The 26,558-nt window shown below is 43.6% G+C and overlaps 1 protein-coding gene across 3 annotated transcripts in view; it reads left to right on the forward strand.

Annotated features, from left to right (window-relative positions):
• The first annotated feature begins 1,169 nt into the window (after positions 1-1,169).
• The window catches only part of LOC139392665 (bridge-like lipid transfer protein family member 3B), a 55,474-nt gene continuing 30,085 nt past the window's right edge, over positions 1,170-26,558 (forward strand). For all 3 annotated transcript variants that reach the window (XM_071140812.1, XM_071140813.1, XM_071140814.1), the window contains exons 1-6: positions 1,170-1,471; positions 14,490-14,652; positions 16,947-16,985; positions 19,018-19,109; positions 19,296-19,485; positions 19,575-19,715. In XM_071140812.1, coding sequence (XP_070996913.1) covers positions 1,428-1,471; positions 14,490-14,652; positions 16,947-16,985; positions 19,018-19,109; positions 19,296-19,485; positions 19,575-19,715 — 669 coding nt within the window. In that variant the 5' untranslated portion in view covers positions 1,170-1,427. The remainder of the gene's footprint in view (positions 1,472-14,489; positions 14,653-16,946; positions 16,986-19,017; positions 19,110-19,295; positions 19,486-19,574; positions 19,716-26,558) is intronic.

Below are 26,558 nucleotides of genomic sequence, written 5' to 3' on the forward strand. Positions count from 1 at the left end.
CTGAAATCAGGCTACCTAATGGAGCTCTGATACATGCAGAAAATCAGCAATCACAGAGACATGTTATTTTTGAGAAGCGTATATGATTCTTAGTTCGGACATATAAAGTTTGCATGTGAAAAATACTTCTAAGACGCATACATTCAGTTGTTCCGAACTCACTTCACTCATGCCATAGAGAGAGCCTTGCTCGGCTGGTGCTAGCACATGCACAGATCTAATACACTACTGGAACGTCGATTAAGTTGTTTACATGTCCTAACAATTTGAAAGATTGCTCCGAAAACCGTTTCAATCGGTATATGCATACTTCAATTGTGACCTTACGCTGATTAAGATACCGTAAACAGAGTAAGGTGTTTACATTACTATTTCAGACTCTGCCTACTGCAACAGTAAGTTTAATATCTAATTATTGCCATGCATGTAAACGTACGCACTGATATGACTATACTGCCAAAATGGCAGAATGAATGTTAGCATATCATTACAGCTTGTACACTTTGTTGCAGGGATCTTAATGTTTGTGTTTAACTGATACTTTGATATAATGGATTTCCCCTGACTGTCTATACAATAAAAATGTGGGTCAAAAGGGAAATAAAAGTATTATCAGAGTTTTTAATTTAGGCTATGCCATCATTGTAGTATAATCATTGTGCAATGTTTTATCTTGAAATTGGTGTGTAATCTGTTGATGTGTTGGATAGCAGATATAAGTGGGGGCGAATTGTGTATTAGTTTCGACCTAAAGTGAATTGTCGGTCGTTTGGACGCTATCCTCTCTGTGGTAAACAGAAAAAAATATTCTGCTTGATGTGTCAGACCCGGAAGTGATGGTTCTGGCATTGGAGAGGGGCCTGAGAGGTGGTGGGCCTGATAGATGACAGCTGCAGCTGGACCCATCTCCCTGCCTTTGTCCACCAGAGGTCACTGACTGGCAGTCTTTCGAGAGGAGACTGGAACTGCAACTCACAGGTAGATGGTACCCCCGTCGGCGAAAAAAATCGCAGCAGCCCCACCCCCAAATATCTCCCCGTGCGGATGCACTCTGCCACAGTAAAAACAGGCAATTACGGTTTCACTTCTAAAATAAAACAATACTACATGGGACAATGCTGACGTAATGCCTGAGTCATCCATGCTCTTTGACTTTGGTCGGCGCTGGCCCGCCCATCAGACGTTGTGACAGCACAGGCCGTGTTTCCAGGTGCTGTTGCAGTGAAGATGGACTTTAGTACTAGTTGTAATGGTTTATTGGCCTTCTGAAGCTAACTAGCTGTGTCTCGGAGGTTTGTTTTTCCCTGTCAAATCTCCGCGGGAAGGGAGCGAGAACTGGGCTAGCCTCACAAAGACCACAAAAAATGCACCCTGACTCGGAATTGAGAATTTGAACTGCATCGCTGGGATAAATCATTTATGTGGTCATGGCTGGGCTGATCAAGAAACAGATCCTCAAACACCTCTCCAGGTCAGTGTCAATCGATATGAACCAGGCGGAGAGACAAAATACAACTAACTCCCAAAGGGGTTTCATTTGGGAACCAAGCTAGCGCGTTAGCAGCGCTGTACCTTAGCGCGCGGGAGGCCACTGACGGGGCACTCACTATGCTTGCGCAGCTGAACTTGGTTAGCGTAGCTAGCTAGCCAGTTACGAGCAAGTTTGCTTGTTGTTGTTGGTTGCCAAAAACAGACCGGTGTCTGTCGTGTTTAGTTAGCTAGCTAACTGGCTTGTTTGATAACTGCTTATGGCTAACCTTGCGTATTGTTAACGCAACTAATCTCCCTAGCCTAGGCTCCACCAGTACGTTAACATTAGCTGGCTAGCTATGTCCCGTTAATCATTGTTTAGCCAGATATAGCAAGTGTTCTATTTGCTAGGTTACATCAATGATTGTCATTAGCCATCTAGTTAGCCAGGTAAACTACACTGGTTAGCTAGCTAGCAGCATATGCTTCTGGCAGAGACAAACACGCCACGTACTGACACAGCTAGTACTACACCCAACCAGGTCTCAGAACATTTCAAATTATTCTGTTCATTTAGTAACGTTGTTACGTTTCGTATGGTATGTATTACTTTTTGGATGTCCTTCACCCAATTTTGTATGTTCAATTACAATTCGTATTATATGTTACGTATTTCCAAAACACAATATGTTACAAATTTGCTAAACGTATATGTTACACATTCTAGCTAGGTGGCTAACATTATCTAGCTCGCTAACTTAACTAGGCTAGGGGTTAAGGTCAGGGGAAGGGTTAGCTAACACGCTAAGTAGCTAAAAAGTAGTAAGTAGTTAAAGATGGTAAAATGCAAAAGATGTTCATGATGATATTCAAACTCACAACCTTTTGGGTCGCTATATGCCCACCCGGACCAACCAACCACCCCACTTTTTAGTTTTTGCCTTAAGTAACCATCTGTCTTATGTTACATTTGGTATGGTTACATATCATACTAAATGTAGTGTCTCGGGTTTCCGTGCAGAATAATACGAACTGCTCTGAGACCAGGTTGCCACATCGGGGAAAGTTGAGTCATTTTGGGCCATTTAATTTTTTTAATTTAACCTTTGTTTAACTAGGCAAGTCAGTTAAGAACAAATTCTTATTTACAATGACCGCCTACACCAGCCAAACCTGGATGACGCTGGGCCAATTGTGCGCAGCCCTATGGGACTCCTAATCACGGCCAGTTGTGATACAGCCTGGATTAGAACCAGGGTGTCTGTAATGACGCCACTCGAGAGCCAACTTTGCTCTCTACTGCAGGGTTTCCCAAACTCGGTACTAATCAATGCTTGATGATGAGTTGATTATTTGAATCAGCAGTGTAGTGCTAGGGCAAAAAACTAAATGTGCACCCGGAGAGGCCCCAGGACCGAGATTGGGGAACTCTGCTCTATTGCACATTTGCCAAACTCATTCAGCAGGTTTTTGCTTCTTTCTTGTAATTGATTGATTAATTAAGATCACTGATTAGTAAGGAACTCCCCTCATCTGGTTGTCTAGGTCTTTATCAAAAATCAGCAGACACTCGGCCCTCCATGGAATGAGTTTGACACCCCTGCTCTACTGTATTTACTTGCACCGGGGCTGTATGTATGTCCACTCTTGCTTGCATTAGCAGCTTGGGATAATAATGCACCTTCCACAGCATAGAGATGACTAAGCACCTGTACACATCATACACACATGCCTTGTTTGTTTGCCAGTACCATGGAGACTGAGCAGGGAAGATAGAGGCCTTGGTTGTTGTAGTAGACAAAGTTTTGTGCAACCTTTTCCTCTCACAAGTATTTGATAAAGGATTAATAGACACATTTAATCAGCTAGTGAAGTGTAAAATATTTTTCATGGGTCATGGAATGAAAAGACTACACCTGAGACTGAGTCTACACAATATAGTCCCTATGTTTGCAACACAGTCATCAGTTGTCACCGTTGTTATCGACAGCTTTCAGCTAGGCACATGCATTATTTATTGTTCCAGGTTGGTGCCCTGAGGGAAGTTCATCGAAATCCTTCTCCATTTAGAAGATAATGGGTAACTTCCCTGTAATAACATAAATTGCCCCATCACATTCAGTTGAACCTACCTTCAACTGACTGATAATGGTCCAAGAGCATTCACGTCCTTACACCTGTAGCTCCTAGAAAACTGGATTTAAACAACATAACGCCTATAAAAGTAAAAGCTTAGATAAAACCTTAACTTTTAGATGTAGGTTGAATCTCCCATGTTACCGGCTGGATAAGAAGGGATGACTTGCAAACTGTTTTGGATTGACCTAGAACAGTAAGCTCTGTTATAGTCACACACAATGCAGTTAAACAAGTGTTGTAGCTTTAGAAAGAGGAAAGTGCATTGGGCTTTTTAATGCATTGCTTCCTGCCAGCAATGCATTGTGAACAAAAGCCCTTGACTTTCAGTATTGCCAGTGGAGCCCTTGGTATTTATGCGGCAAGGCAGAGGCTTTGATGGCTAGTGGTTGCTGTGCCCTTCATGGTCACACAAACAGTGGCCACAGCCAAGTTTTACATACACAGCCTATGACTGTCATTTCCTTTTAAGCCTTGTTCACACTGTAGGCCTTAATGCTCAAGTCAGTTTTGTTTTTCAAATCCGTTTTGGAATACTGACTGTCCAAACTGAAAGTTAAAAAGGACCAAATCTGATGTGTGTGTTCAGACAAGACATCTGCTGACATGGGTAAGCTAGTATTCATAGTAATGACGGGTCTGTGCAGTGGTGTAGACTGACTGGTGGTGGTGCTCATGCTTCCTATCAGTTAGAAGTTATGTATCAAGCTAATGCCATGGATGTGTCCCAGTTGATTTGAATGTTTAAAATCATAGTGGAAGAAGCCTCAAGGGATGAGATGATCCAACTTGAAAAATGAGTCATTTTTGGCTAGCCACAGCAGTCAGCTAGCTAGCTGGCTAGCCACAGCAGTCAGCTAGCTAGCTAGCACATTCATTCATTTGTTTGTAAACAATTAACAAGCTAGTTAGCTACCACTTTTTTTTTACTGTCAACATAGTAGCCATCTAGGAACAAGATATGCCTAATAAGTCTGAACCACTTGAAGGCCAACAAATTGGATTTGACCATTCAGACACAAGTCGCATGGCCAGGAATCGTATTTGACCATTCAGACACAAGTCGCATGGCCAGGAATCAGATTTGTATCTGATTTCAAACCGCCTATGAAGGTGGTTTGAAATGTGGCCTGAAATAACCAATTTCATGTGCTTTTAGCAGAACAGATTTGGATCGGATATTCAACAAGATAGGATTTGAATCACTTCAAACTGGCAATGTGAACAAAGCTTTAGTGTCCTACAACATTGGACTGTGTGTGTGTGCATTACTGTTAGCGTCAGCAGGACCGGGGGAATTATGTCATTATCAGTTCCTAGGGTCGTTACGTGATTGGTCTTGCATTCGAAGCAGACCTGCTTGGAAGAAGCCAAACCCACTGCTCATTATAGTGATGTCAAGCAATGTCAATGCTTGGGGCATATTCACCAGGGTTCCACTCAATGAGGTGCAACATATCAATGTTCAGATAGAAATATATAATGTAGAACAGCCATGCTTCCGTCATGTAGAGTAGGATAACATCATGTCTGTGATATACTAGCAGTGTTTCTATCTGCAACGACCTCCTGAAGGCAGGAGAGAAAGTCTGACTCTTGCCTTCGAGGCCTTGTTGTATGTCAAAACATTGGCCTTTGGGAACACACACACACACACACACACACACACACACACACAAATGCGAGTGTGGCTGGTGGTGCGAGGTGTTTCCACCAACAGTGTGCTGCTGCTCTCAGGTGGTCCCAAGGGTGAATTGATAAAGATGTCCCTCTCCCCATTAAACCAAGAGAATCAGGTACCGACATGGCCCTGGACCAGGGCCAGACACCGCAGGGTCTGGGGTTACACACACACACGCAGAGACTCTTAAATGTGCACTCATAAACAACACACACACACACTGATGTTGGGCCTGTGTGTGTGGTCCAGTCATTATTGAGTGCGTCTGGGAGCCCTGTGCTGTGTTAAATATTCATTCTACTGAGGCTCACTGTGATCAGGTGTCAACATTGTTTTAGTCACATGCTCAGCTCCAGTCCCCTGTCTGTCTTTCTCTCTATGCATCTGCCCATCTCTTTCTCTCTACATCTTACCTTCTCCTCTGTCTAGCAGGCTATGTCAGTTTACTCCTCAACATTTCATTCCTAGGGGACCCTAACTGTTGGTGAACATTTTTGTTCTAGCGCAGCACTAACACATTTGATTCAACTAGTGGTCTCTGTGGCACGGCTTGATGATGTGCGCAGGAATGTGACTGGACTGATGGGCGGATGATAGATGGAGGGATACCGATACACACAGCCGCTAAATACAAAATAATAACCACAGGGTCAGCGAGAGAAGACTGAGAGGGGAAAGGGGCTGGCTAAGAAGAGTTTTAATCTAAGAACATTCCAAAAATGACAGCGAGGAACATGCTTTGGGAAAAAGTTATTCATTCAAACCTGCTTGTGCTAACCATATTTGCTGGCTCAGTCAAAAGCAACACAGGAAACAGAAGTAAACAATGAAATCAGTTGCTTCTCGAAGGGAAACAGGTATACTTTACTAGCTTAAATACTTGGGCATCATTTGCAATAAAGAAATGAGGCCTATTTTCTACACAATAACTCATAGTGTATCCAAAATGGATGCTAATGTACTTGATAGTGAAGAAGAAACCAATTGGAACACATGATATAAGGACATTAACTAGAATACTTAAAGTCAGTGTTTTCAAAATGGACACAAACAGAAGGCAGTGTTGTGATAATGGACACGTTTAATAGAATAAACACACTGTTTGGAGCACACACGCCAACTCAATGAAGTCTGTGTTGTCAGATTGGACACAAGCGTTGCACTTAGACCTCATAAAATAAAGGCCATTACTCCAGCACCAGGGCAGGTTTCATTGGCCTGTTTCCAGTGAGTTGTGAGAACAGAAACGGGTCATCTGCAGTTAGATCATAGGTTCATCTAATCAAGTTGATTCTCTAATTTAATCTGAGGAATGGACGCACATGTACACACACTTTCTATCTTTGCAGAGACTACTGAATTGAATACGTTCTGCCAGGCGACTGGTTTATCCCTCAAAGAATAACCCAAATGTGTGTCTGTGTATCCTGAGGAAGGTTGCTCCAGACAAATTAACCTTGTCGTCCCTTGTTTAGATTGAGTCAGTCAAGGTTGGGGGATCTCCTGTGTGCCCGACTACAATAAACACATCAACAACGAATCATGTGGCCAACCGAATGGCACACACACAGGGGCCCGGAGCATTGTAATATTTATGGCTCTGATGGAGGCAGGGAGAAGGTGAGCCTTACAGGCCCCAATTACAAAACCTGTGGAGACCATGGCCAAAAGTTGTGTGTGTAATACAGACAGACACACACCAACACCATCTATGACGGTGAAGAGGGGGTGAATCATGGTGCCTTGGCTTAATTTAACCTGGCCTCGCCTAATACCTCAGCCACCTAATCATCCACCTCAAGCCAGTTAGTCTCCTTCAACTTCTGTTGTAAAATAATTGATTTAATACCTCTACTCTAGGGCAGATTCTAACAATGTTTTAGGGTATTTTTACTAGAGGTCGATGGATTAATCGGAATGGACGATTTTAATTAGGGCCGTTTTCAAGTTTTCATAACAATCGGAAATCGGTCATTTTGGATGCCCGATTTTGACGATTTGTATCTTTTATAAAAATAAGACAAATTACACTATTTAATCTTTATTTAACTAGGCAAGTCAGTTAAGAACACATTCTTATTTTCAATGACGGCCTAGGAACAGTGGGTTAACTGCCTTGTTCAGTGGCAGAACGACAGATTTTTACCTTGTCAGCTTACGGTTAACTAGTCCAATGCTCTAACCACTTGCCTCACGAGGAGCCCACCTGTTACGCAAATTAAGTCTATCATTTGAAAGAGCAGTCTGACTGAGCAATGGTAGGCACCAGCAGGCTCATAAGCATTCATTCAAACAGCACTTTCATACGTTTTGCCAGCAGCTCTTCGCAAGCACAGCGCTGTTTATGACTTCAAGCCTATCAACTCCCGAGATTAGGCTGGTGTAACCGATGTGAAATGGCTAGCTAGTTAGCGGGGTGCGAGCTAATAGCGTTTCAAACGTCACTCGCTCTGAGACTTGGAGTAGTTGTTCCCCTTGCTCTGCATGTGGGTAACGCTGCTTCGGGGGTGGCTGTTGTCGTTGTGTTCCTGGTTCGAGCCCAGGTAGGAGCAAGGAGAGGGACAGAAGGTATACTGTTACACTGGCAATACTAAAGTGCCTATAAGAACATCCAATAGTCAAAGGTATATGAAATACAAATGGTATAGAGAGAAATAGTCCTATAATTCCTATAATAACTACAACCTAAAATGTCTTACCTTGGAATATTGAAGACTCACGTTAAAAGGAACCACCAGCTTTCATATGTTCTCATGTTCTGAGCAACACTTTGTTTTTGCATTATTTAAACCAAATTGAACATGCTTCATTATTTGAGGATACATTTATTTTATTGATGTATTATATTAAGTTAAAATAAGTGTTCATTCAGTATTGTTGTAATTGTCATGATTACAAATACATTTTAAAAAAAAATCGGCCGATTTTAATCGGTATCGGCATTTTTTTGTCCTCCAATAATCGGCATCGGTATAGGCGTTGAAAAATCACAATCTGTCGACCTCTAATTATTACTCTCTTCTAATCATTTTTTGTCCCATTTGAGACTGAGCAAAACAGCCAACAAAGATCAGTACACAATTTAGTCATGTCACTCTACTAAAACCCAGTTGGCAGAAAGGTAGCCCACATTTTAAAAAGCTCAAAAAGATATCCTAGAAAGGTTAGCCCATATAAGGGAACTACCTAAACAAAAGCTTGATCAGGAATGAGGTAGGTACAGAGGAAGTTTAATTAGCTGTTTCCAGTCATTCTGTGTGAGTGTGATAGGCCAGAGAAGCTGATCGGATCTTGCTACTTCCTTATGGCCACAGTCGGCAACACAACTGACCGAAGTATAAGAGTTCACTGCACCAGAGCTCACTCTCTCTGTGTGTGGCCTGTTCACACTGCCCCTCTGCTCTTCACGCTGAGAGTCTTGACTAGATGAATAATTTACTAGAATGGGAGTTGCTGCCCCAAACCATAGATCTAGGATCAGCTTACTCTCCCCAATCCTAACCTCAACAGTTGGATGATGAGTGAAAACTGACCGTAGATCAGCATGTAAGGGTTACTTCATCTTATTGTCTTCAATATGGTATAGCCTATGGGTTGTGATGTGGGACAAATGAATCATGCTATATAAGTTACCAGGCCATTGGTTGTCTCAGAGTTGTGAATCTGTCTAGCGGTTATTAAAATATGAGTTAAAGGATGTTATTTAAATGTTGGCTGAATGTTGCAGCACAGTTGTGAGCTTTTGATCTGGTCCTATTGCATGGTACTTTTATCTGTGTCAGATTAGCTGCCTGCCAACCAGGTAGATAATAAGATTACAGCAGTCAAACCGTGGCAGTCTGCTTCATTAACATTTGTGTGTGTTGACCGTGTGTTGTCGTGCTTAGGTTGTGGTGTAATGTAGATCGATAAAATGAGTTAACGTAGTGAAACAGGCTGTATATGGACACACACTTGTGCTGTACAAACACACACAGGTTGTTGTGTGGAATGTGGATTGATTAAATCCAGCTGTGAGTTACTGGGAATTCTTTATCTGTGAACAGTAATTAGGACAATGACCTTTTGCCTGGTATGTGGGTGTTTGGCTAACTACTAACCACAAACTGTTTGGGAGTCTAGGGACTATGGCACAAGGTCATGGGCACAGTGTGTGTTGGAGCTTTGAGCGGGGCCTAGCGATGGAACCCACCCATGCGCACCCAGGACACACAAACCCATTGGCTGTGCTACCTCCTGATGAAAGATACGAGTTGGGAAAGTGTGACACTAAAGTTCACACACACCCTTGAGTACGGTTTTAAGAGGCAGCAGACATGTCACTGTCTCCCTCTTTTCCAAGTCTGTAATATGACTTTCAGCAGAACTCTATAATGTTCCATAACAGGCCTATAGGCCTACCTCTCTGTTTCACTATCTGGTCTCTCCTCGGTACTGGTATTTATTAGGATCCTCATTAGCCGCTGCAAAATCATCAGCTACTCTTCCTGGGGTCCACATGAAACAATACAGAACATTATTAGTCAAGGACTGAAATACATTTAAAACATCATACATATCAGTACATACAGTGCCTTGCGAAAGTATTCGGCCCCCTTGAACTTTGCGACCTTTTGCCACATTTCAGGCTTCAAACATAAAGATATAAAACTGTATTTTTTTGTGAAGAATCAACAACAAGTGGGACACAATCATGAAGTGGAACGACATTTATTGGATATTTCAAACTTTTTTAACAAATCAAAAACTGAAAAATTGGGCGTGCAAAATTATTCAGCCCCCTTAAGTTAATACTTTGTAGCGCCACCTTTTGCTGCCATTACAGCTGTAAGTCGCTTGGGGTATGTCTCTATCAGTTTTGCACATCGAGAGACTGACATTTTTTCCCATTCCTCCTTGCAAAACAGCTCGAGCTCAGTGAGGTTGGATGGAGAGCATTTGAACAGCAGTTTTCAGTTCTTTCCACAGATTCTCGATTGAATTCAGGTCTGGACTTTGACTTGGCCATTCTAACACCTGGATATGTTTATTTTTGAACCATTCCATTGTAGATTTTGCTTTATGTTTTGGATTATTGTCTTGTTGGAAGACAAATCTCCGTCCCAGTCTCAGGTCTTTTGCAGACTCCATCAGGTTTTCTTCCAGAATGGTCCTGTATTTGGCTCCATCCATCTTCCCATCAATTTTAACCATCTTCCCTGTCCCTGCTGAAGAAAAGCAGGCCCAAACCATGATGCTGCCACCACCATGTTTGACAGTGGGGATGGTGTGTTCAGCTGTGTTGCTTTTACGCCAAACATAACGTTTTGCATTGTTGCCAAAAAGTTCAATTTTGGTTTCATCTGACCAGAGCACCTTCTTCCACATGTTTGGTGTGTCTCCCAGGTTGCTTGTGGCAAACTTTAAACAACACTTTTTATGGATATCTTTAAGAAATGGCTTTCTTCTTGCCACTCTTCCATAAAGGCCAGATTTGTGCAATATACGACTGATTGTTGTCCTATGGACAGAGTCTCCCACCTCAGCTGTAGATCTGCAGTTCATCCAGAGTGATCATGGGCCTCTTGGCTGCATCTCTGATCAGTCTTCTCCTTGTATGAGCTGAAAGTTTAGAGGGACGGCCAGGTCTTGGTAGATTTGCAGTGGTCTGATACTCCTTCCATTTCAATATTATCGCTTGCACAGTGCTCCTTGGGATGTTTAAAGCTTGGGAAATCTTTTTGTATCCAAATCCGGCTTTAAACTTCTTCACAACAGTATCTCGGACCTGCCTGGTGTGTTCCTTGTTCTTCAGGATGCTCTCTGCGCTTTTAACGGACCTCTGAGACTATCACAGGGCAGGTGCATTTATACGGAGACTTGATTACACACAGGTGGATTGTATTTATCATCATTAGTCATTTAGGTCAACATTGGATCATTCAGAGATCCTCACTGAACTTCTGGAGAGAGTTTGCTGCACTGAAAGTAAAGGGGCTGAATCATTTTGCACGCCCAATTTTTCAGTTTTTGATTTGTTAAAAGAGTTTGAAATATCCAATAAATGTCGTTCCACTTCATGATTGTAGAAAAGGCCCATGGAGTTGGTGGAATACTCCTTTAATTCATTGCCATTTACTCAGCTGGGCCAGGGGCGCTTTAATTAGGTCAGGTGGAAATGTCCGACAGATCTCAACTCCATAAAAGGAGGAAATTGCCATTGCCTGATCTCGCTGCTTTCTCTTCCTTAACTCCATCTGATCCAGAAGTTCTGTGCGTCCATGAATCCACGTAAGTCCACCGACTATGTTACCTTTCATCTGAATGATCTGTGGCGATCGGGAGAGTGGGCCATTCAGTTATTGTTTATAGTTATTACCGCGGTAATGATCACGGCCCTACGGATCCTCATAGGCCAATTATGCAACCGATATGGTTCATATGTATTGAAATTGATTATATGTACACATGAAGATAATTGAAAGAGTGAAATGAGAAACGTCATTGTTTGCTAACTGATAGACTTTGATCATGGGGATTATAGATTGTATAACCATTCCCTGTTTGTATTCTTTCATGATTTATGATAAATAGTTACAAGCCTAAATGACTCGCGGATGATTACTATTGACTTAATGAACTGAACTGTTGACCTCCCAAACTTGTGTTAATAATGAATGAATGATATGATTTGATCTTTGATTATGAATCTGATTGGATACATGTTATTTGTTTCCTTTGTGATGCAGCACAGACTACTCAGTAAATATACCACTTCATGGTTAAAGGAATTCCTGCCTCAGTCTCATCCATTCCTGTCACCTGACACGTGACCACCTGTTCACCTTCACTGTCAGTCATCCTACCTGTCCCGCTACTCACACAGATTCCAATAATCTTTCAATGATTGTGTCCCACTTGTTGATTCTTCACAAAAAAATACAGTTTTATATCTTTATGTTTGAAGCCTGAAATGTGGCAAAAGGTCGCAAAGTTCAAGGGGGCCGAATACTTTCGCAAGGCACTGTACAGAATATCTTCGTCTAATACAGAGTACAGTGCAAATTACAATACAAGGGATGTATATAAAATGGTTGTTTCTCTCCACAGTCCTTTTATCTGGTTTTAATCCTAGCTTGAGTTACTTGGGGTGGCAGAGTTCCATGTAGTCATGACTATTTAACACTGCGTTTCCCAGCCTCTGTTCTGGACCTGGGGACTGTGAAGAGACCTCCGATTGCATGTCTTGTACCGATGAGTGTCCGAACTGTGTGCCAACTGCATGAACAGACAGTTCGGTACCTTCAACACATCAATACCTCGCACAAGGACCAATAGTGGTGCAGTCAATCTATCCTCAACTCTGAGGCAGGAGAGATTGACATGCATGCTACTGACATTCACCCTCCGTGTACATCTAAGTGCGATACGTGCTACTTTGGTCTGAATCAACTGCAATTTATCCATGTCCTTTGGCACACGTTACGCACGCCTCTATTTAGAGGGAACGCAACACCCTGCTCACTCTCCGTGAAGTGAAAGAGGTATGGACTGTAGGTGTGAGTAAGGATGACAAAAGGCAGAGAATTGTACCGTTTACAAGGAATTTATTCTGTCACACAGTAATTTGGGGGAAAAGGGGCTGGACTGAACAAAAGTACCTTACCTACCTACCCACTACTTACTTAACTTAACACCACCTGGTGCGCTAACCAAAATACAGGGATGGTCCGCCCAGGTCTTTCCTAGTGTGCCTAGACAGTGAATATACTACGGGTATATGTATGCCCGCGGGCCTCTTGCCTAAGCACTCCCTAGGTGCCTTCCCCCGGGGAACAAATTAAACATTCAAATGTAATTAAACAATTTAAACACAGTTCTATGTTCATAGATGGACCTTAGTAGGACGACTACAAAAATACTGGCAACAAATTATACCTCTGCGCAACAATGAAAACACAGGACATACTAATCATCTCCCTCTGAGAACAACCAACACAGTAAATAACACACAGCCATCAGCCTCCTCTCTCAGCAATCATCTCCCTCCTGAACAGAACACTGGCTTTTATATAGCTTCAGAAGGAGTCTAATCGGATACAGCTGTAACTTGATGAGGTCAGCTCTCCAATTAGCCATGGAGTCGACCAATCAGCTGTTGGGGTGGGGGGGGATTTCAGGAAGCCATCCTGAAACACACACCTAACAAACCACAGCACAGAAACTGGGGAACGTAACACATGACCACACCGCTGGGCAGTAGTCAAGGTGCAACAAAACTAGGGCCTGTAGGATCTGTCTGGACAGACCTCTTCCCATTTTGCAACCATTGAGTCTATATGTTTCGACCATGACAGTCTGCTATCTAGGTTTACACCCAGCAGTTTGAAGTGTAGTCTCCTCAACTTGCTCAATGGCCACATTATTCAATAATAGATTTAAACGAGGTTTAGCATTGAGTCATTTCTCCCCAAAATTATGCTTTTAGTTTTGATACTGAGCACCAGCCTATTGCTAGTTACCCATTCTAAAACTGACTGGAGATCCATGTTAAGTGTTTCAGTTTCAGAGAGGCTTCCATTACCCATTATTAAATGGGTAACTCTCGGTCCATAATATGGCAGATGATGCAAACCCATAACACCTATGTTTTTTTCAGCAATAGGTTGTGATCAATGACAGCAAAAGCTGCACTGAAGTCTAACATAACAGTTCCCACTATCTTCTTGATATCAATTTCTTTCAGCCAATCATCAGTCATTTGTCAGTGCCGAGCATGTTGAGTGCCCTTCCCAATAAGCATGCAGAAAGTCTGTTGTTAATTAGTTTTCTGTAAAATAACTTTCATTGATCAAACAATCTTTTCCAACGGTTTGCTCACCACTTTTAACAGGCTGATTTGGTTGGCTCCCTTGTCTTGCTCTCTTCTGTCTTTCTTTCCTTGTCCATTATCTTTCTTGTCTGACCTCTGACTTTATTTCTCTCTCTTCTCGTTGGTGGTAAGGGAGAGAGGGGGACTGTACTCTAATGAATTGTGCCAATAAAGACAGGTTAAATGCAATTCTCTCTCCTGTCTTTCTCTTAGTCTCTCCCTCCCAAAAGCAGTGGTGTCTTGTATTTGTAGTTATGATGTATGTTAAGGACTTCTTTCCTTGATGTTGAATGAATAACAACAATACTCATTTTCTCCTCTCCCATCCTCTCCTTCCTCCTCCCCCTGCAGGTTTGCTAAGAACCTGTCCCCAGACAAGATCAACCTGAGCACACTGAAGGGCGAAGGCCAGCTCACCAACCTGGAGCTGGATGAGGAGGTACTGCAGAGCATGTTGGACCTGCCCACCTGGCTGGCCATCAACAAAGTGGGCTGCAACAAGGCTGCCATCCGGGTAAGAGAGAGGGAGACATGCGCACACACACCTGCACTCTGGGCGGTGCTTTCGCCCTTTGTCCCTCTCCTCAGATGAACCCCACCATCTTAGTCTATATTTCAATTTTACTGTCTGCTACCTCTCATCTCTCTCTCCCCCTGCCCACCCCCCTCTCACTCCCAATCTCACTCTCCCACTCTTTCATTCTCCCTTGTCTCCATCGTAATGTTAGCGGTGGATATAGAAGTGCACTGAGATGAACTGTCTGTGCACATCATCTGACACTCCCTGGAGATGGTGAATGAAGCAGAATAACAACAAACTCTGTTACTCGGTTCTCTACTACCAGCCTTCTCCTTCCTCTTTTTTTAATACTTTGTTTCTATTGTAGGAACACAAAGAAAGTACAAATAAAGTAAACTAAAAGAACAACAAAAAAAGATCTGTCAGTTACAGTGCACGTCATACCTTCACCATCATATTAGTTACATTGACATCTTTGAATTAGACCTTTTCCAAGTACGAAACCCATTTTTCCCAGTATTCCGGACCTCTCACCTCTTGTGTTCTTAAAGCAAAGGTCATACATGTGGTGTATTTCTTTACAATGTCTATCCATTGTGTCACTGTGGGAGGGTATTTTTGTAGCCATTTTCTAGTGATAGCCTCTCCCTCTGTTTTCTTTGCCCTAATGGTTCTCTATCTTGTATTTAATCTCTGCTGTCTCAGGACTTCATCTTATCTCTGTCTCATGACCTTCCCTTTTACATAGCAGGCAATATATTCTAACAAGTAGAGTGGGGAGCCGCCCAGCGTTGAAACGATAAAGTTTTGTCTTCTGAAATTTTCTTAAGTTATGTCTGTCTGTGTTTTCCTAGACGAGGCCCATTGCGTGTCACTAACTTAGGTTTATTGAAGTGTCACACTCGCTGTGCATTGTCCTTGGTGTAAGGCTACAGTCGTAATGGCCCTATCATTGAGGTAATGCGTGCTGCATGCGTCTGTGTACCTGGTCCTCGGTGGCCATGCTCTTCCTCTGCTGAGCAGACTTGTCCATGGCCTCGCTGAGTGACTTGGCGTACTGGACCATGGCTTTGAGCTGAGAGTCAGTCAGCACCCACAGCAGGTCATCTAGGATCAGGATCAGCTTAGAGGCCACCACGTTACAGTCCTTGGACTGGAGATAAACACATTCTACATAGATTATTACATACAAAATACACACATTAATACTCATTATATATAGACCACACACACAAATACATGCTTTATACATACAGGATACAGACACACACACCACGTTTCAGTCCTTGGAGTTTTGCCAGTGCGTCACATCTAGCCAATAGGAACATGGAAATAGTGACCCCGGGCCATTTAGCCGGGAGGACCAGTGGGCCTGGGCCATTTAGCCGGGAGGACCAGTGGGCCCGGGCCATTTAGCCGGGAGGACCAGTGGGCCTGGGTCAAGCAGAACCTATAGCTAATAGCTCCCACTGATCTAGAGAGAAAAAGAGGGTGTGTGGGTCCCCCAGCTGCAGTTTAACTCCTGTAACACTTAGGCTATAGAAGATACCACTCTCTGTCTGATTTAGATGCCAACGCATACAGTCGCACACACCATCTTCTGTTACAATACACATGCCCATCCTCATTGGAGCGGAAACACACAACGCAGGCACCCCAAAACTGTTCCTTTCCTTGTCTAAATCTCTGCTCCAACATCACCTACAGGTGCAGGCTCTTTGCTAAACCATTTCAGTTCAATGACTGAAGAAATCAAATACAGTTTTAGTGTAGTAATTCAATTAGCGCCACATATCCAAATGTTTATTTCAGTGTTTATAGCCTTTTAACGGGGAGTCACTCGTTGTGGGGGAAGATGAACATGCCCAAATCTGCAGATTACTCTTTGGTGTAAAAGCTATTTGATTTGACACGGGCATGATTACGAGGGTCTGCTCAGAGGGATTTGTGTAGTTTGGGGAGGAGTGGAATGTGCTGGCACTGACTGCTTCTCTAGACTGTCTCCTTGATTCATTCTCTCAGCCTGGCTCTCTCATTTCAGCTGATTTACATTCACAGCGATTACATTTATTTCAGGAATAGACGCATTCAAATGTATTTCAGAAAAATATATAAGGAATATGTGACTGTATTTAGCATATAGGTTAAATACAAGAAAATATGATCATATTATGGCTGTGCCGATGTTGTTGGGCTGACTAGATTGCAGGTGTATGATATTGAACCAATATTACTGTCACTTATCTGAGCTTGACTGGCTGACTCTAATTTCTTGTCTTCATTGACAGATCCCATGGACCAAGCTGAAGACCCACCCCATCTCTCTGGTAAGTCCCGCCCTCCTTCCCCCTATTGCTGACACAGTTTTAGCCACTTGCCTCCCACAAAGTAAAATACTGCCCTGATAGCCTACTGTATAAAACACGTGGTCCGTCAACCCTCCGCCTGGAGAGCTACTGTATAAGACACGTGGTCCGTCAACCCTCCATCTGGAGAGCTACTGTATAAGACACGTGGTCCGTCAACCCTCCGCCTGGAGAGCTACTGTATAAGACACGTGGTCCGTCAACCCTCCGTCTGGAGAGCTACTGTATAAGACACGTGGTCCGTCAACCCTCCGTCTGGAGAGCTACTGTATAAGACACGTGGTCCGTCAACCCTCCGCCTGGAGAGCTACTGTATAAGACACGTGGTCCGTCAACCCTCCGTCTGGAGAGCTACTGTATAAGACACGTGGTCCGTCAACCCTCCGTCTGGAGAGCTACTGTATAAGACACGTGGTCCGTCAACCTGCCGTCTGGAGAGCTACTGTATAAGACACGTTGTCCGTCAACCCTCCGTCTGGAGAGCTACTGTATAAGACACGTGGTCCGTCAACCCTCCGTCTGGAGAGCTACTGTATAAGACACGTGGTCCGTCAACCCTCTGCCTGGAGAGCTACTGTATAAGACACGTGGTCCGTCAACCCTCCGCCTGGAGAGCTACTGTATAAGACACGTGGTCCGTCAACCCTCCTTCTGGAGAGCTACTGTATAAGACACGTGGTCCGTCAACCCTCCTTCTGGAGAGCTACTGTATAAGACACGTGGTCCGTCAACCCTCCGTCTGGAGAGCTACTGGGAGTGCAGTTTTTTGTTTCCCCCTTTTTCTCCCCAATTTTGATTTTGTCTCCCCAACGTGCTTGGGAGGCAAAGGTCGAGTCATGCGTCCCCCCGAAACATGACCCGGCTAAACCCGAACGACGCTGGGCCAATTGTGCCCCGCCCTATGGGACTCTCGATCACGGCCGGGTTGTAATACAGCCCGGGATTGAACCGGGGTCTCTAGTGACGCACTGCGATGCAGTGCCTTAGACCGCTGCGCCACTCGGGAGGCCGGTGTGCAGGCTTTTGATCCAACCCTGCGCAAACACACCAGTCAGCTTATCAAGGTCCCATTGAGCAGCAGATTTTTTTACACTGTGGTGTGTTCGAGTAGGGCTGGACCAAAAGCCTGCACACCCAGTAGCTCTTTTGGAATCTCCTGGAGGATGGTTGGCCACCCTGCAACATTACAATTACAACCAAATACTTTTTATGTCTTTTATGTCTTTTTTTTTTTATTCTCATTCAATGAACCAGGGATCAACTGTCTGAGGTGGGCGAGGTAGTTAACTAAGATGTTTATCTATTTGTCAGGCAAAAATACTCCGTATTGAGGGGAGATCTTGACAGAGTAGTTACTTGTCAATTAGGCTATTCTAAGAATATATATTTAAAATTGTCAGAATTACATGGCCAGTATTGAATAGAGGAGAATCCAAGCCAATTGTGTGTGTTTGACTGTTTTACACCTGGAGTATGCAGCATTGACTTCATCAACTATGCACCTGTATCAACTGTGTGTCGGCCATTTGCGGTTATACACAAGTGCCGGTGGATAGTTATTTTAGGACATCGAACATGACAATGACATTAGTACATGCTAACTAGTGAGATAACCAGACAAACTACAATATGTTTTGAATTGGCCATCTACACTTAACAAAAATATAAACACAACATGTAAAGTGTTGATCCCATGTTTCATGAGCTGGAAAAAAATGGCCTGTCAATAAAGGCCTACAATAATTCTCCTCTGAAGTGCTCTGCAGAGATTGAGGCCAGTGTGCTACACACTAATCTGGATGCCATTCCTCCACTTCTGATGGGAGTAGCCTCATTGTGCAAAAATCAAACAAACTTTTTTCTTTTCTTGTCCATTCCAACTTAATCCATGATCATGTCCGACTATTTTTTTACTTGCACGGACAAGCAGACAACCGTTAATGTCTTGCCCTGGGGTGTGTGTGGTAATCGTCTGCATCTCTCTGTCTCCCAGACCCTGGACAAGGTGGTAATGGAGATGAGCACCTGTGATGAGCCCCGCCCTCCCAACGGCCCGTCTCCCATAGCAACAGCCTCGGGGCAAAGGTGGGAGCTGGCGCTCTTTCTCTCTTCCCCCCCCCCCCCCTTTCAGAGGGTAGTTGTGTGTATGGTGTCTGTCTGCCTGTCCTTGTGCGATGGGGCTGAAATTCTTTATTAAAAAAATACTTTCATTCAGTTCATCCAAATCCAGCCTTCAATTGCCTACCTCCTCCTCTTCCCCCACTCCCCCAGTGAGTATGGCTTTGCTGAGAAGGTGGTGGAGGGCATCTCTCTGTCCATCAACTCCATCGTGGTGAAGATCAGTGCCAAGGCGTTCAACGCCTCCTTTGAGTTGAGCCAGCTGCAGGTCTACTCTGTCAACACCAGCTGGAGCCTGTCAGACCTCCGCTTCACACGCATACAGGACCCACACAGAGGAGAGGTGGGTGCACTGCATACACGCATGGAAGTGTATGTAACCGCCGTAACCCTGTGTGTGTGTGTAACCATGGCTACCTGTGCGCCCCTCAGATCCTGACGTTTAAGGAGATCAGCTGGCAGATGATCCGCATTGAGGCGGACGCCATCCAGAGTGCCCAGAACGAGATGCTGAGTGCCCCCATCCGCCTCATCACCAACCAGTCCAAGATCAGAGTCACCCTGAAGAGACGGGTACAATACGCCACACACATGCAGACATGTGGACAAGGAAACACAAACACACACTTAGGTGCAAACACACACACACCTCATCACCAACCAGTCCAAGATCAGTTGCCCTCAAGAGACGGGTACGACACAAACACACGGCGCAGTCACACACGCACTCAACAGTCCTTGGTCTAATAGAATAGATAACACTATGTGGGCCAACAGCCTGCAGAATCAGCTTCAGTAAACAAAGATCTTTATCTCACACACCAGCAAGCCCTGCAGCCACTGTGTTTGGACAGATAAAAGTGTGTGGGTTGAATACACACTCCTTCGTCTGTGTGTGTGAAAACAAACAAAGATATGATTTTGAACAACCACAGATTACTGTGTGCTGAGTATGTACTTTATCCAGTCAGTCAGTCAGTCATGGATATGGAGTGTGTGTTTTCAACCAGTCAGACAGTCAGTCATGGATATGGAGTGTGTGTTTTCAGTCAGTCATAGATATGAAGTGTGTGTTTTCAGTCAGTCATGGATATGAAGTGTGTGTTTTCAGTCAGTCATGGATATGGAGTGTGTGTTTTCAGTCAGTCAGTCATGGATATGGAGTGTGTGTTTTCAGGCAGTCAGTCATGGATATGGCGTGTGTGTTTTCAACCAGTCAGTCAGTCATGGATATGGAGTGTGTGTTTTCAACCAGTCAGTCGGTCAGTCATGGATATGGAGTGTGTGTTTTCAGTCAGTCAGTCAGTCATGGATATGGAGTGTGTGTTTTTAGTCAGTCATGGATATGAAGTGTGTGTTTTCAGTCAGTCAGTCATGGATATGGTGTGTGTTGTCTGTCAGTCAGTCATGGATATGGTGTGTGTTGTCTGTCAGTCAGTCATGGATATGGAGTGTGTGTTTTCAGTCAGTCAGTCATGGATATGGAGTGTGTGTTTTCAGTCAGTCAGTCATGGATATGGAGTGTGTGTTTTCAGTCAGTCAGTCAGTCATGGATATGGAGTGTGTGTTTTCAGTCAGTCAGTCAGTCATGGATATGGAGTGTGTGTTTTCAGTCAGTCAGTCAGTCATGGATATGGAGTGTGTGTTTTTAGTCAGTCATGGATATGAAGTGTGTGTTTTCAGTCAGTCAGTCATGGATATGGTGTGTGTTGTCTGTCAGTCAGTCATGGATATGGTGTGTGTTGTCTGTCAGTCAGTCATGGATATGGAGTGTGTGTTTTCAGTCAGTCAGTCATGGATATGGAGTGTGTGTTTTCAGTCAGTCAGTCAGTCATGGATATGGAGTGTGTGTTTTCAGTCAGTCAGTCAGTCATGGATATGGAGTGTGTGTTTTCAGTCAGTCAGTCAGTCAGTCAGTCATGGATATGGAATTTGTGTTTTCAGTCAGTCAGTCATGGATATGGAGTGTGTGTTTTCAGTCAGTCAGTCAGTCATGGATATGGAGTGTGTGTTTTCAGTCAGTCAGTCATGGATATGGAGTGTGTGTTTTCAGTCAGTCAGTCATGGATATGGAGTGTGTGTTTTCAGTCAGTTGGTCATGGATATAGAGTGTGTTTCAGTCAGTCATGGATATGGTGTGTGTGTTTTTAGTCAGTCAGTCATGGATATGGAGTGTGTGTTTTCAGTCAGTCAGTCATGGATATGGAGTGTGTGTTTTCAACCAGTCAGTCGGTCAGTCATGGATATGGAGTGTGTGTTTTCAGTCAGTCAGTCATGGATATGAAGTGTGTGTTTTCAACCAGTCAGACAGTCAGTCATGGATATGGAGTGTGTGTTTTCAGTCAGTCATGGATATGAAGTGTGTGTTTTCAGTCAGTCAGTCAGTCATGGATATGGAGTGTGTGTTTTCAGTCAGTCAGTCAGTCAGTCATGGATATGGAGTGTGTGTTTTCAGTCAGTCAGTCATGGATATGGAGTGTGTTTGTTTTCAGTCAGTCAGTTGGTCATGGATATGGAGTGTGTGTGTTTTCAGTCAGTCAGTTGGTCATGGATATGGAGTGTGTGTGTTGTCAGTCAGTTGGTCATGGATATGGAGTGTGTTTTCAGTCAGTCAGTCGGTCATGGATATGGAGTGTGTGTTTTCAACCAGTCAGTCATGGATATGGAGTGTGTGTTTTCAATCAGTCATGGATATGAAGTGTGTGTTTTCAACCAGTCAGTCATGGATATGGAGTGTGTGTTTTCAATCAGTCAAGAATATGAAGTGTGTGTTTTCAGTCAGTCATGGATATGGAGTGTGTGTTTTCAGTCAGTCAGTCATGGATATGGAGTGTGTGTTTTCAGTCAGTCAGTCATGGATATGGAGTGTGTGTTTTCAGTCAGTCATGGATATGAAGTGTGTGTTGTCAGACAGTCAGTCATGGATATGGAGTGTGTGTTTTCAGTCAGTCATGGATATGAAGTGTGTTTTTTCAGTCAGTCATGGATATGGAGTGTGTGTTTTCAGTCAGTCAGTCAGTCATGGATATGGAGTGTGTGTTTTCAGTCAGTCAGTCATGGATATGGAGTGTGTGTTTTCAACCAGTCAGTCGGTCAGTCATGGATATGGAGTGTGTGTTTTCAGTCAGTCAGTCATGGATATGAAGTGTGTGTTTTCAACCAGTCAGACAGTCAGTCATGGATATGGAGTGTGTGTTTTCAGTCAGTCATGGATATGAAGTGTGTGTTTTCAGTCAGTCAGTCAGTCATGGATATGGAGCGTGTGTTTTCAGTCAGTCAGTCAGTCATGGATATGGAGTGTGTGTTTTCAGTCAGTCAGTCATGGATATGGAGTGTGTGTGTTTTCAGTCAGTCAGTTGGTCATGGATATGGAGTGTGTGCGTTTTCAGTCAGTCAGTTGGTCATGGATATGGAGTGTGTGCGTTTTCAGTCAGTCGGTCATGGATATAGTGTGTTTTCAGTCAGTCAGTCGGTCATGGATATGGAGTGTGTGTTTTCAACCAGTCAGTCATGGATATGGAGTGTGTGTTTTCAATCAGTCATGGATATGAAGTGTGTGTTTTCAGTCAGTCATGGATATGGAGTGTGTGTTTTCAGTCAGTCATGGATATGGAGTGTGTGTTTTCAGTCAGTCAGTCATGGATATGGAGTGTGTGTTTTCAGTCAGTCAGTCATGGATATGGAGTGTGTGTTTTCAGTCAGTCAGTCATGGATATGGAGTGTGTGTTTTCAGTCAGTCAGACAGTCAGTCATGGATATGGAGTGTGTGTTTTCAGTCAGTCAGTCAGACAGTCAGTCATGGATATGGAGTGTGTGTTTTCAGTCAGTCAGTCATGGATATGGAGTGTGTGTTTTCAGTCAGTCAGTCATGGATATGGAGTGTGTGTTTTCAACCAGTCAGTCTGTCAGTCATGGATATGGAGTGTGTGTTTTCAGTCAGTCATGGATATGAAGTGTGTTTTTTCAGTCAGTCATGGATATGGAGTGTGTGTTTTCAACCAGTCAGTCAGTCAGTCATGGATATGGAGTGTGTGTTTTCAACCAGTCAGTCAGTCAGTCATGGATATGGAGTGTGTCTGTTTTCAGTCAGTCGGTCATGGATATGGAGTGTGTGTTTTCAGTCAGTCAGTCGGTCATGGATATGGATTGTGTGTGTTTTCAACCAGTCAGTCAGTCAGTCATGGATATAGAGTGTGTGTGTTTTCAGTCAGTCAGTCGGTCATGGATATGGAGTGTGTGTGTTTTCAGTCAGTCAGTCAGTCAGTCATGGATATGGAGTGTGTGTTTTCAGTCAGTCAGTCAGTCATGGATATGGAGTGTGTGTTGTCAGTCAGTCAGTCATGGATATGGTGTGTGTGTTTTCAGTCAGTCAGTCATGGATATGGAGTGTGTGTTTTCAGTCAGTCAGTCAGTCATGGATATGGAGTGTGTGTTGTCAGTCAGTCAGTCAGTCATGGATATGGAGTGTGTGTTTTCAGTCAGTCGGTCATGGATATAGAGTGTGTTTTCAGTCAGTCAGTCGGTCATGGATATGGAGTGTGTCTTTTCAGTCAGTCAGTCAGTCATGGATATGGAGTGTGTGTTGTCAGTCAGTCAGTCAGTCATGGATATGGAGTGTGTGTTTTCAGTCAGTCAGTCAGTCATGGATATGGAGTGTGTGTTTTCAGTCAGTCGGTCATGGATATAGAGTGTGTTTTCAGTCAGTCAGTCGGTCATGGATATGGAGTGTGTCTTTTCAACCAGTCAGTCGGTCAGTCATGGATATGGAGTGTGTGTGTTTTCAGTCAGTCAGTCATGGATATGGAGTGTGTGTTTTCAGTCAGTCAGTCATGGATATCGAGTGTGTGTTTTCAGTCAGTCAGTCAGTCATGGATATGGAGTGTGTGTTTTCAGTCAGTCAGTCAGTCATGGATATGGAGTGTGTGTTTTCAGTCAGTCAGTCAGTCATGGATATGGAGTGTGTGTTTTCAGTCAGTCAGTCAGTCATGGATATGGAGTGTGTGTTTTCAGTCAGTCAGTCATGAATATGAAGTGTGTGTTTTCAGTCAGTCAGTCATGGATATGGAGTGTGTGTTTTCAGTCATTCAGTCATGGATATGGAGTGTGTGTTTTCAACCAGTCAGTCGGTCAGTCATGGATATGGAGTGTGTGTTTTCAGTCAGTCAGTCAGTCATGGATATGGAGTGTGTGTTTTCAACCAGTCAGACAGTCAGTCATGGATATGGAGTGTGTGTTTTCAGTCAGTCATGGATATGAAGTGTGTGTTTTCAGTCAGTCATGGATATGGAGTGTGTGTTTTCAGTCAGTCAGTCAGTCATGGATATGGAGTGTGTGTGTTTTCAGTCAGTCAGTTGGTCATTAATATGGAGTGTGTGTGTTTTCAGTCAGTCGGTCATGGATATGGAGTGTGTGTGTTTTCAACCAGTCAGTCAGTCAGTCATGGATATAGAGTGTGTGTGTTTTCAGTCAGTCAGTCGGTCATGGATATGGAGTGTGTGTGTTTTCAGTCAGTCAGTCAGTCATGGATATGGAGTGTGTGTGTTTTCAGTCAGTCAGTCAGTCATGGATATGGAGTGTGTGTTTTCAGTCAGTCAGTCATGGATATGGAGTGTGTGTGTTGTCAGTCAGTCATGGATATGGATATGAAGTGTGTGTGTTTTCAACCAGTCACACAGTCAGTCATGGATATGGAGTGTGTGTTTTCAGTCAGTCAGTCGGTCATGGATATGGAGTGTGTGTTTTCAGTCAGTCAGTCATGGATATGGATTGTGTGTGTGTTGTCAGTCAGTCAGTCATGGATATGGAGTGTGTGTTTTCAGTCAGTCAGTCAGTCATGGATATGGAGTGTGTGTGTGTAGTCAGTCAGTCAGTCATGGATATGGAGTGTGTGTTTTCAGTCAGTCAGTCATGGATATGGAGTGTGTGTTTTCAGTCAGTCAGTCATGGATATGGAGTGTGTGTGTTTTCAGTCAGTCAGTCATGGATATAGAGTGTGTGTGTTTTCAGTCAGTCAGTCATGGATATGGAGTGTGTGTGTTTTCAGTCAGTCAGTCGGTCATGGATATGGAGTGTGTGTAGTCAGTCAGTCATGGATATGGAGTGTGTGTTTTCTCCAGTCAGTCAGTCATGGATATGGAGTGTGTGTTTTCAGTCAGTCATGGATATGGAGTGTGTGTTGTCAGTCAGTCAGTCATGGATATGGAGTGTGTGTGTTTTCAACCAGTCAGTCATGGATATGGAGTGTGTGTTTTCAGTCAGTCAGTCATGGATATGGAGTGTGTGTTTTCAGTCAGTCATGGATATGGAGTGTGTTGTTAGTCAGTCAGTCATGGATATGGAGTGTGTGTTTTCAGACAGTCAGTCATGGATATGGAGTGTGTGTTTTCAGTCAGTCAGTCATGGATATGGAGTGTGTGTTTTCAGTCAGTCAGTCATGGATATGGAGTGTGTGTTTTCAGTCAGTCAGTCATGGATATGGAGTGTGTGTTTTCAGTCAGTCAGTCATGGATATGGAGTGTGTGTTTTCAGTCAGTCAGTCATGGATATGGAGTGTGTGTTTTCAGTCAGTCAGTCATGGATATGGAGTGTGTGTTTTCAGTCAGTCAGTCATGGATATGGAGTGTGTGTGTTGTCAGTCAGTCAGTCATGGATATGGAGTGTGTGTGTTTTCAGTCAGTCAGTCAGTCATGGATATGGAGTGTGTGTTTTCTCCAGTCAGTCAGTCATGGATATGGAGTGTGTGTTTTCTCCAGTCAGTCAGTCATGGATATGGAGTGTGTGTTTTCAGTCAGTCAGTCATGGATATGGAGTGTGTCATGGATATGGAGTGTGTGTTTTCTCCAGTCAGTCAGTCATGGATATGGAGTGTGTGTTTTCTCCAGTCAGTCAATCATGGATATGGAGTGTGTGTTTTCAACCAGTCAGTCAGTCATGGATATGGAGTGTGTGTTTTCTCCAGTCAGTAAGTCATGGATATGGAGTGTGTGTTTTCAACCAGTCAGTCAGTCATGGATATGGAGTGTGTGTTTTCAACCAGTCAGTCAGTCAGTCATGGATATGAAGTGTGAGTTTTCAACCAGTCAGTCAGTCAGTCATGGATATGAAGTGTGTGTTTTCAACCAGTCAGTCAGTCAGTCATGGATATGAAGTGTGTGTTTTCAACCAGTCAGTCAGTCAGTCATGGATATGAAGTGTGTGTTTTCAACCAGTCAGTCAGTCAGTCATGGATATGAAGTGTGTGTTTTCAACCAGTCAGTCAGTCATGGATATGGAGTGTGTGTTTTCAACCAGTCAGTCAGTCATGGATATGGAGTGTGTGTTTTCAGTCAGTCAGTCATGGATATGGAGTGTGTGTTTTCAGTCAGTCAGTCATGGATATGGGAGTGTGTGTTTTCAGTCAGTCAGTCATGGATATGG

This window comes from Oncorhynchus clarkii, chromosome 33 (genome assembly GCF_045791955.1).
Source record: "Oncorhynchus clarkii lewisi isolate Uvic-CL-2024 chromosome 33, UVic_Ocla_1.0, whole genome shotgun sequence".
In the NCBI taxonomy this organism is placed as follows: Eukaryota; Metazoa; Chordata; class Actinopteri; order Salmoniformes; family Salmonidae; genus Oncorhynchus; species Oncorhynchus clarkii.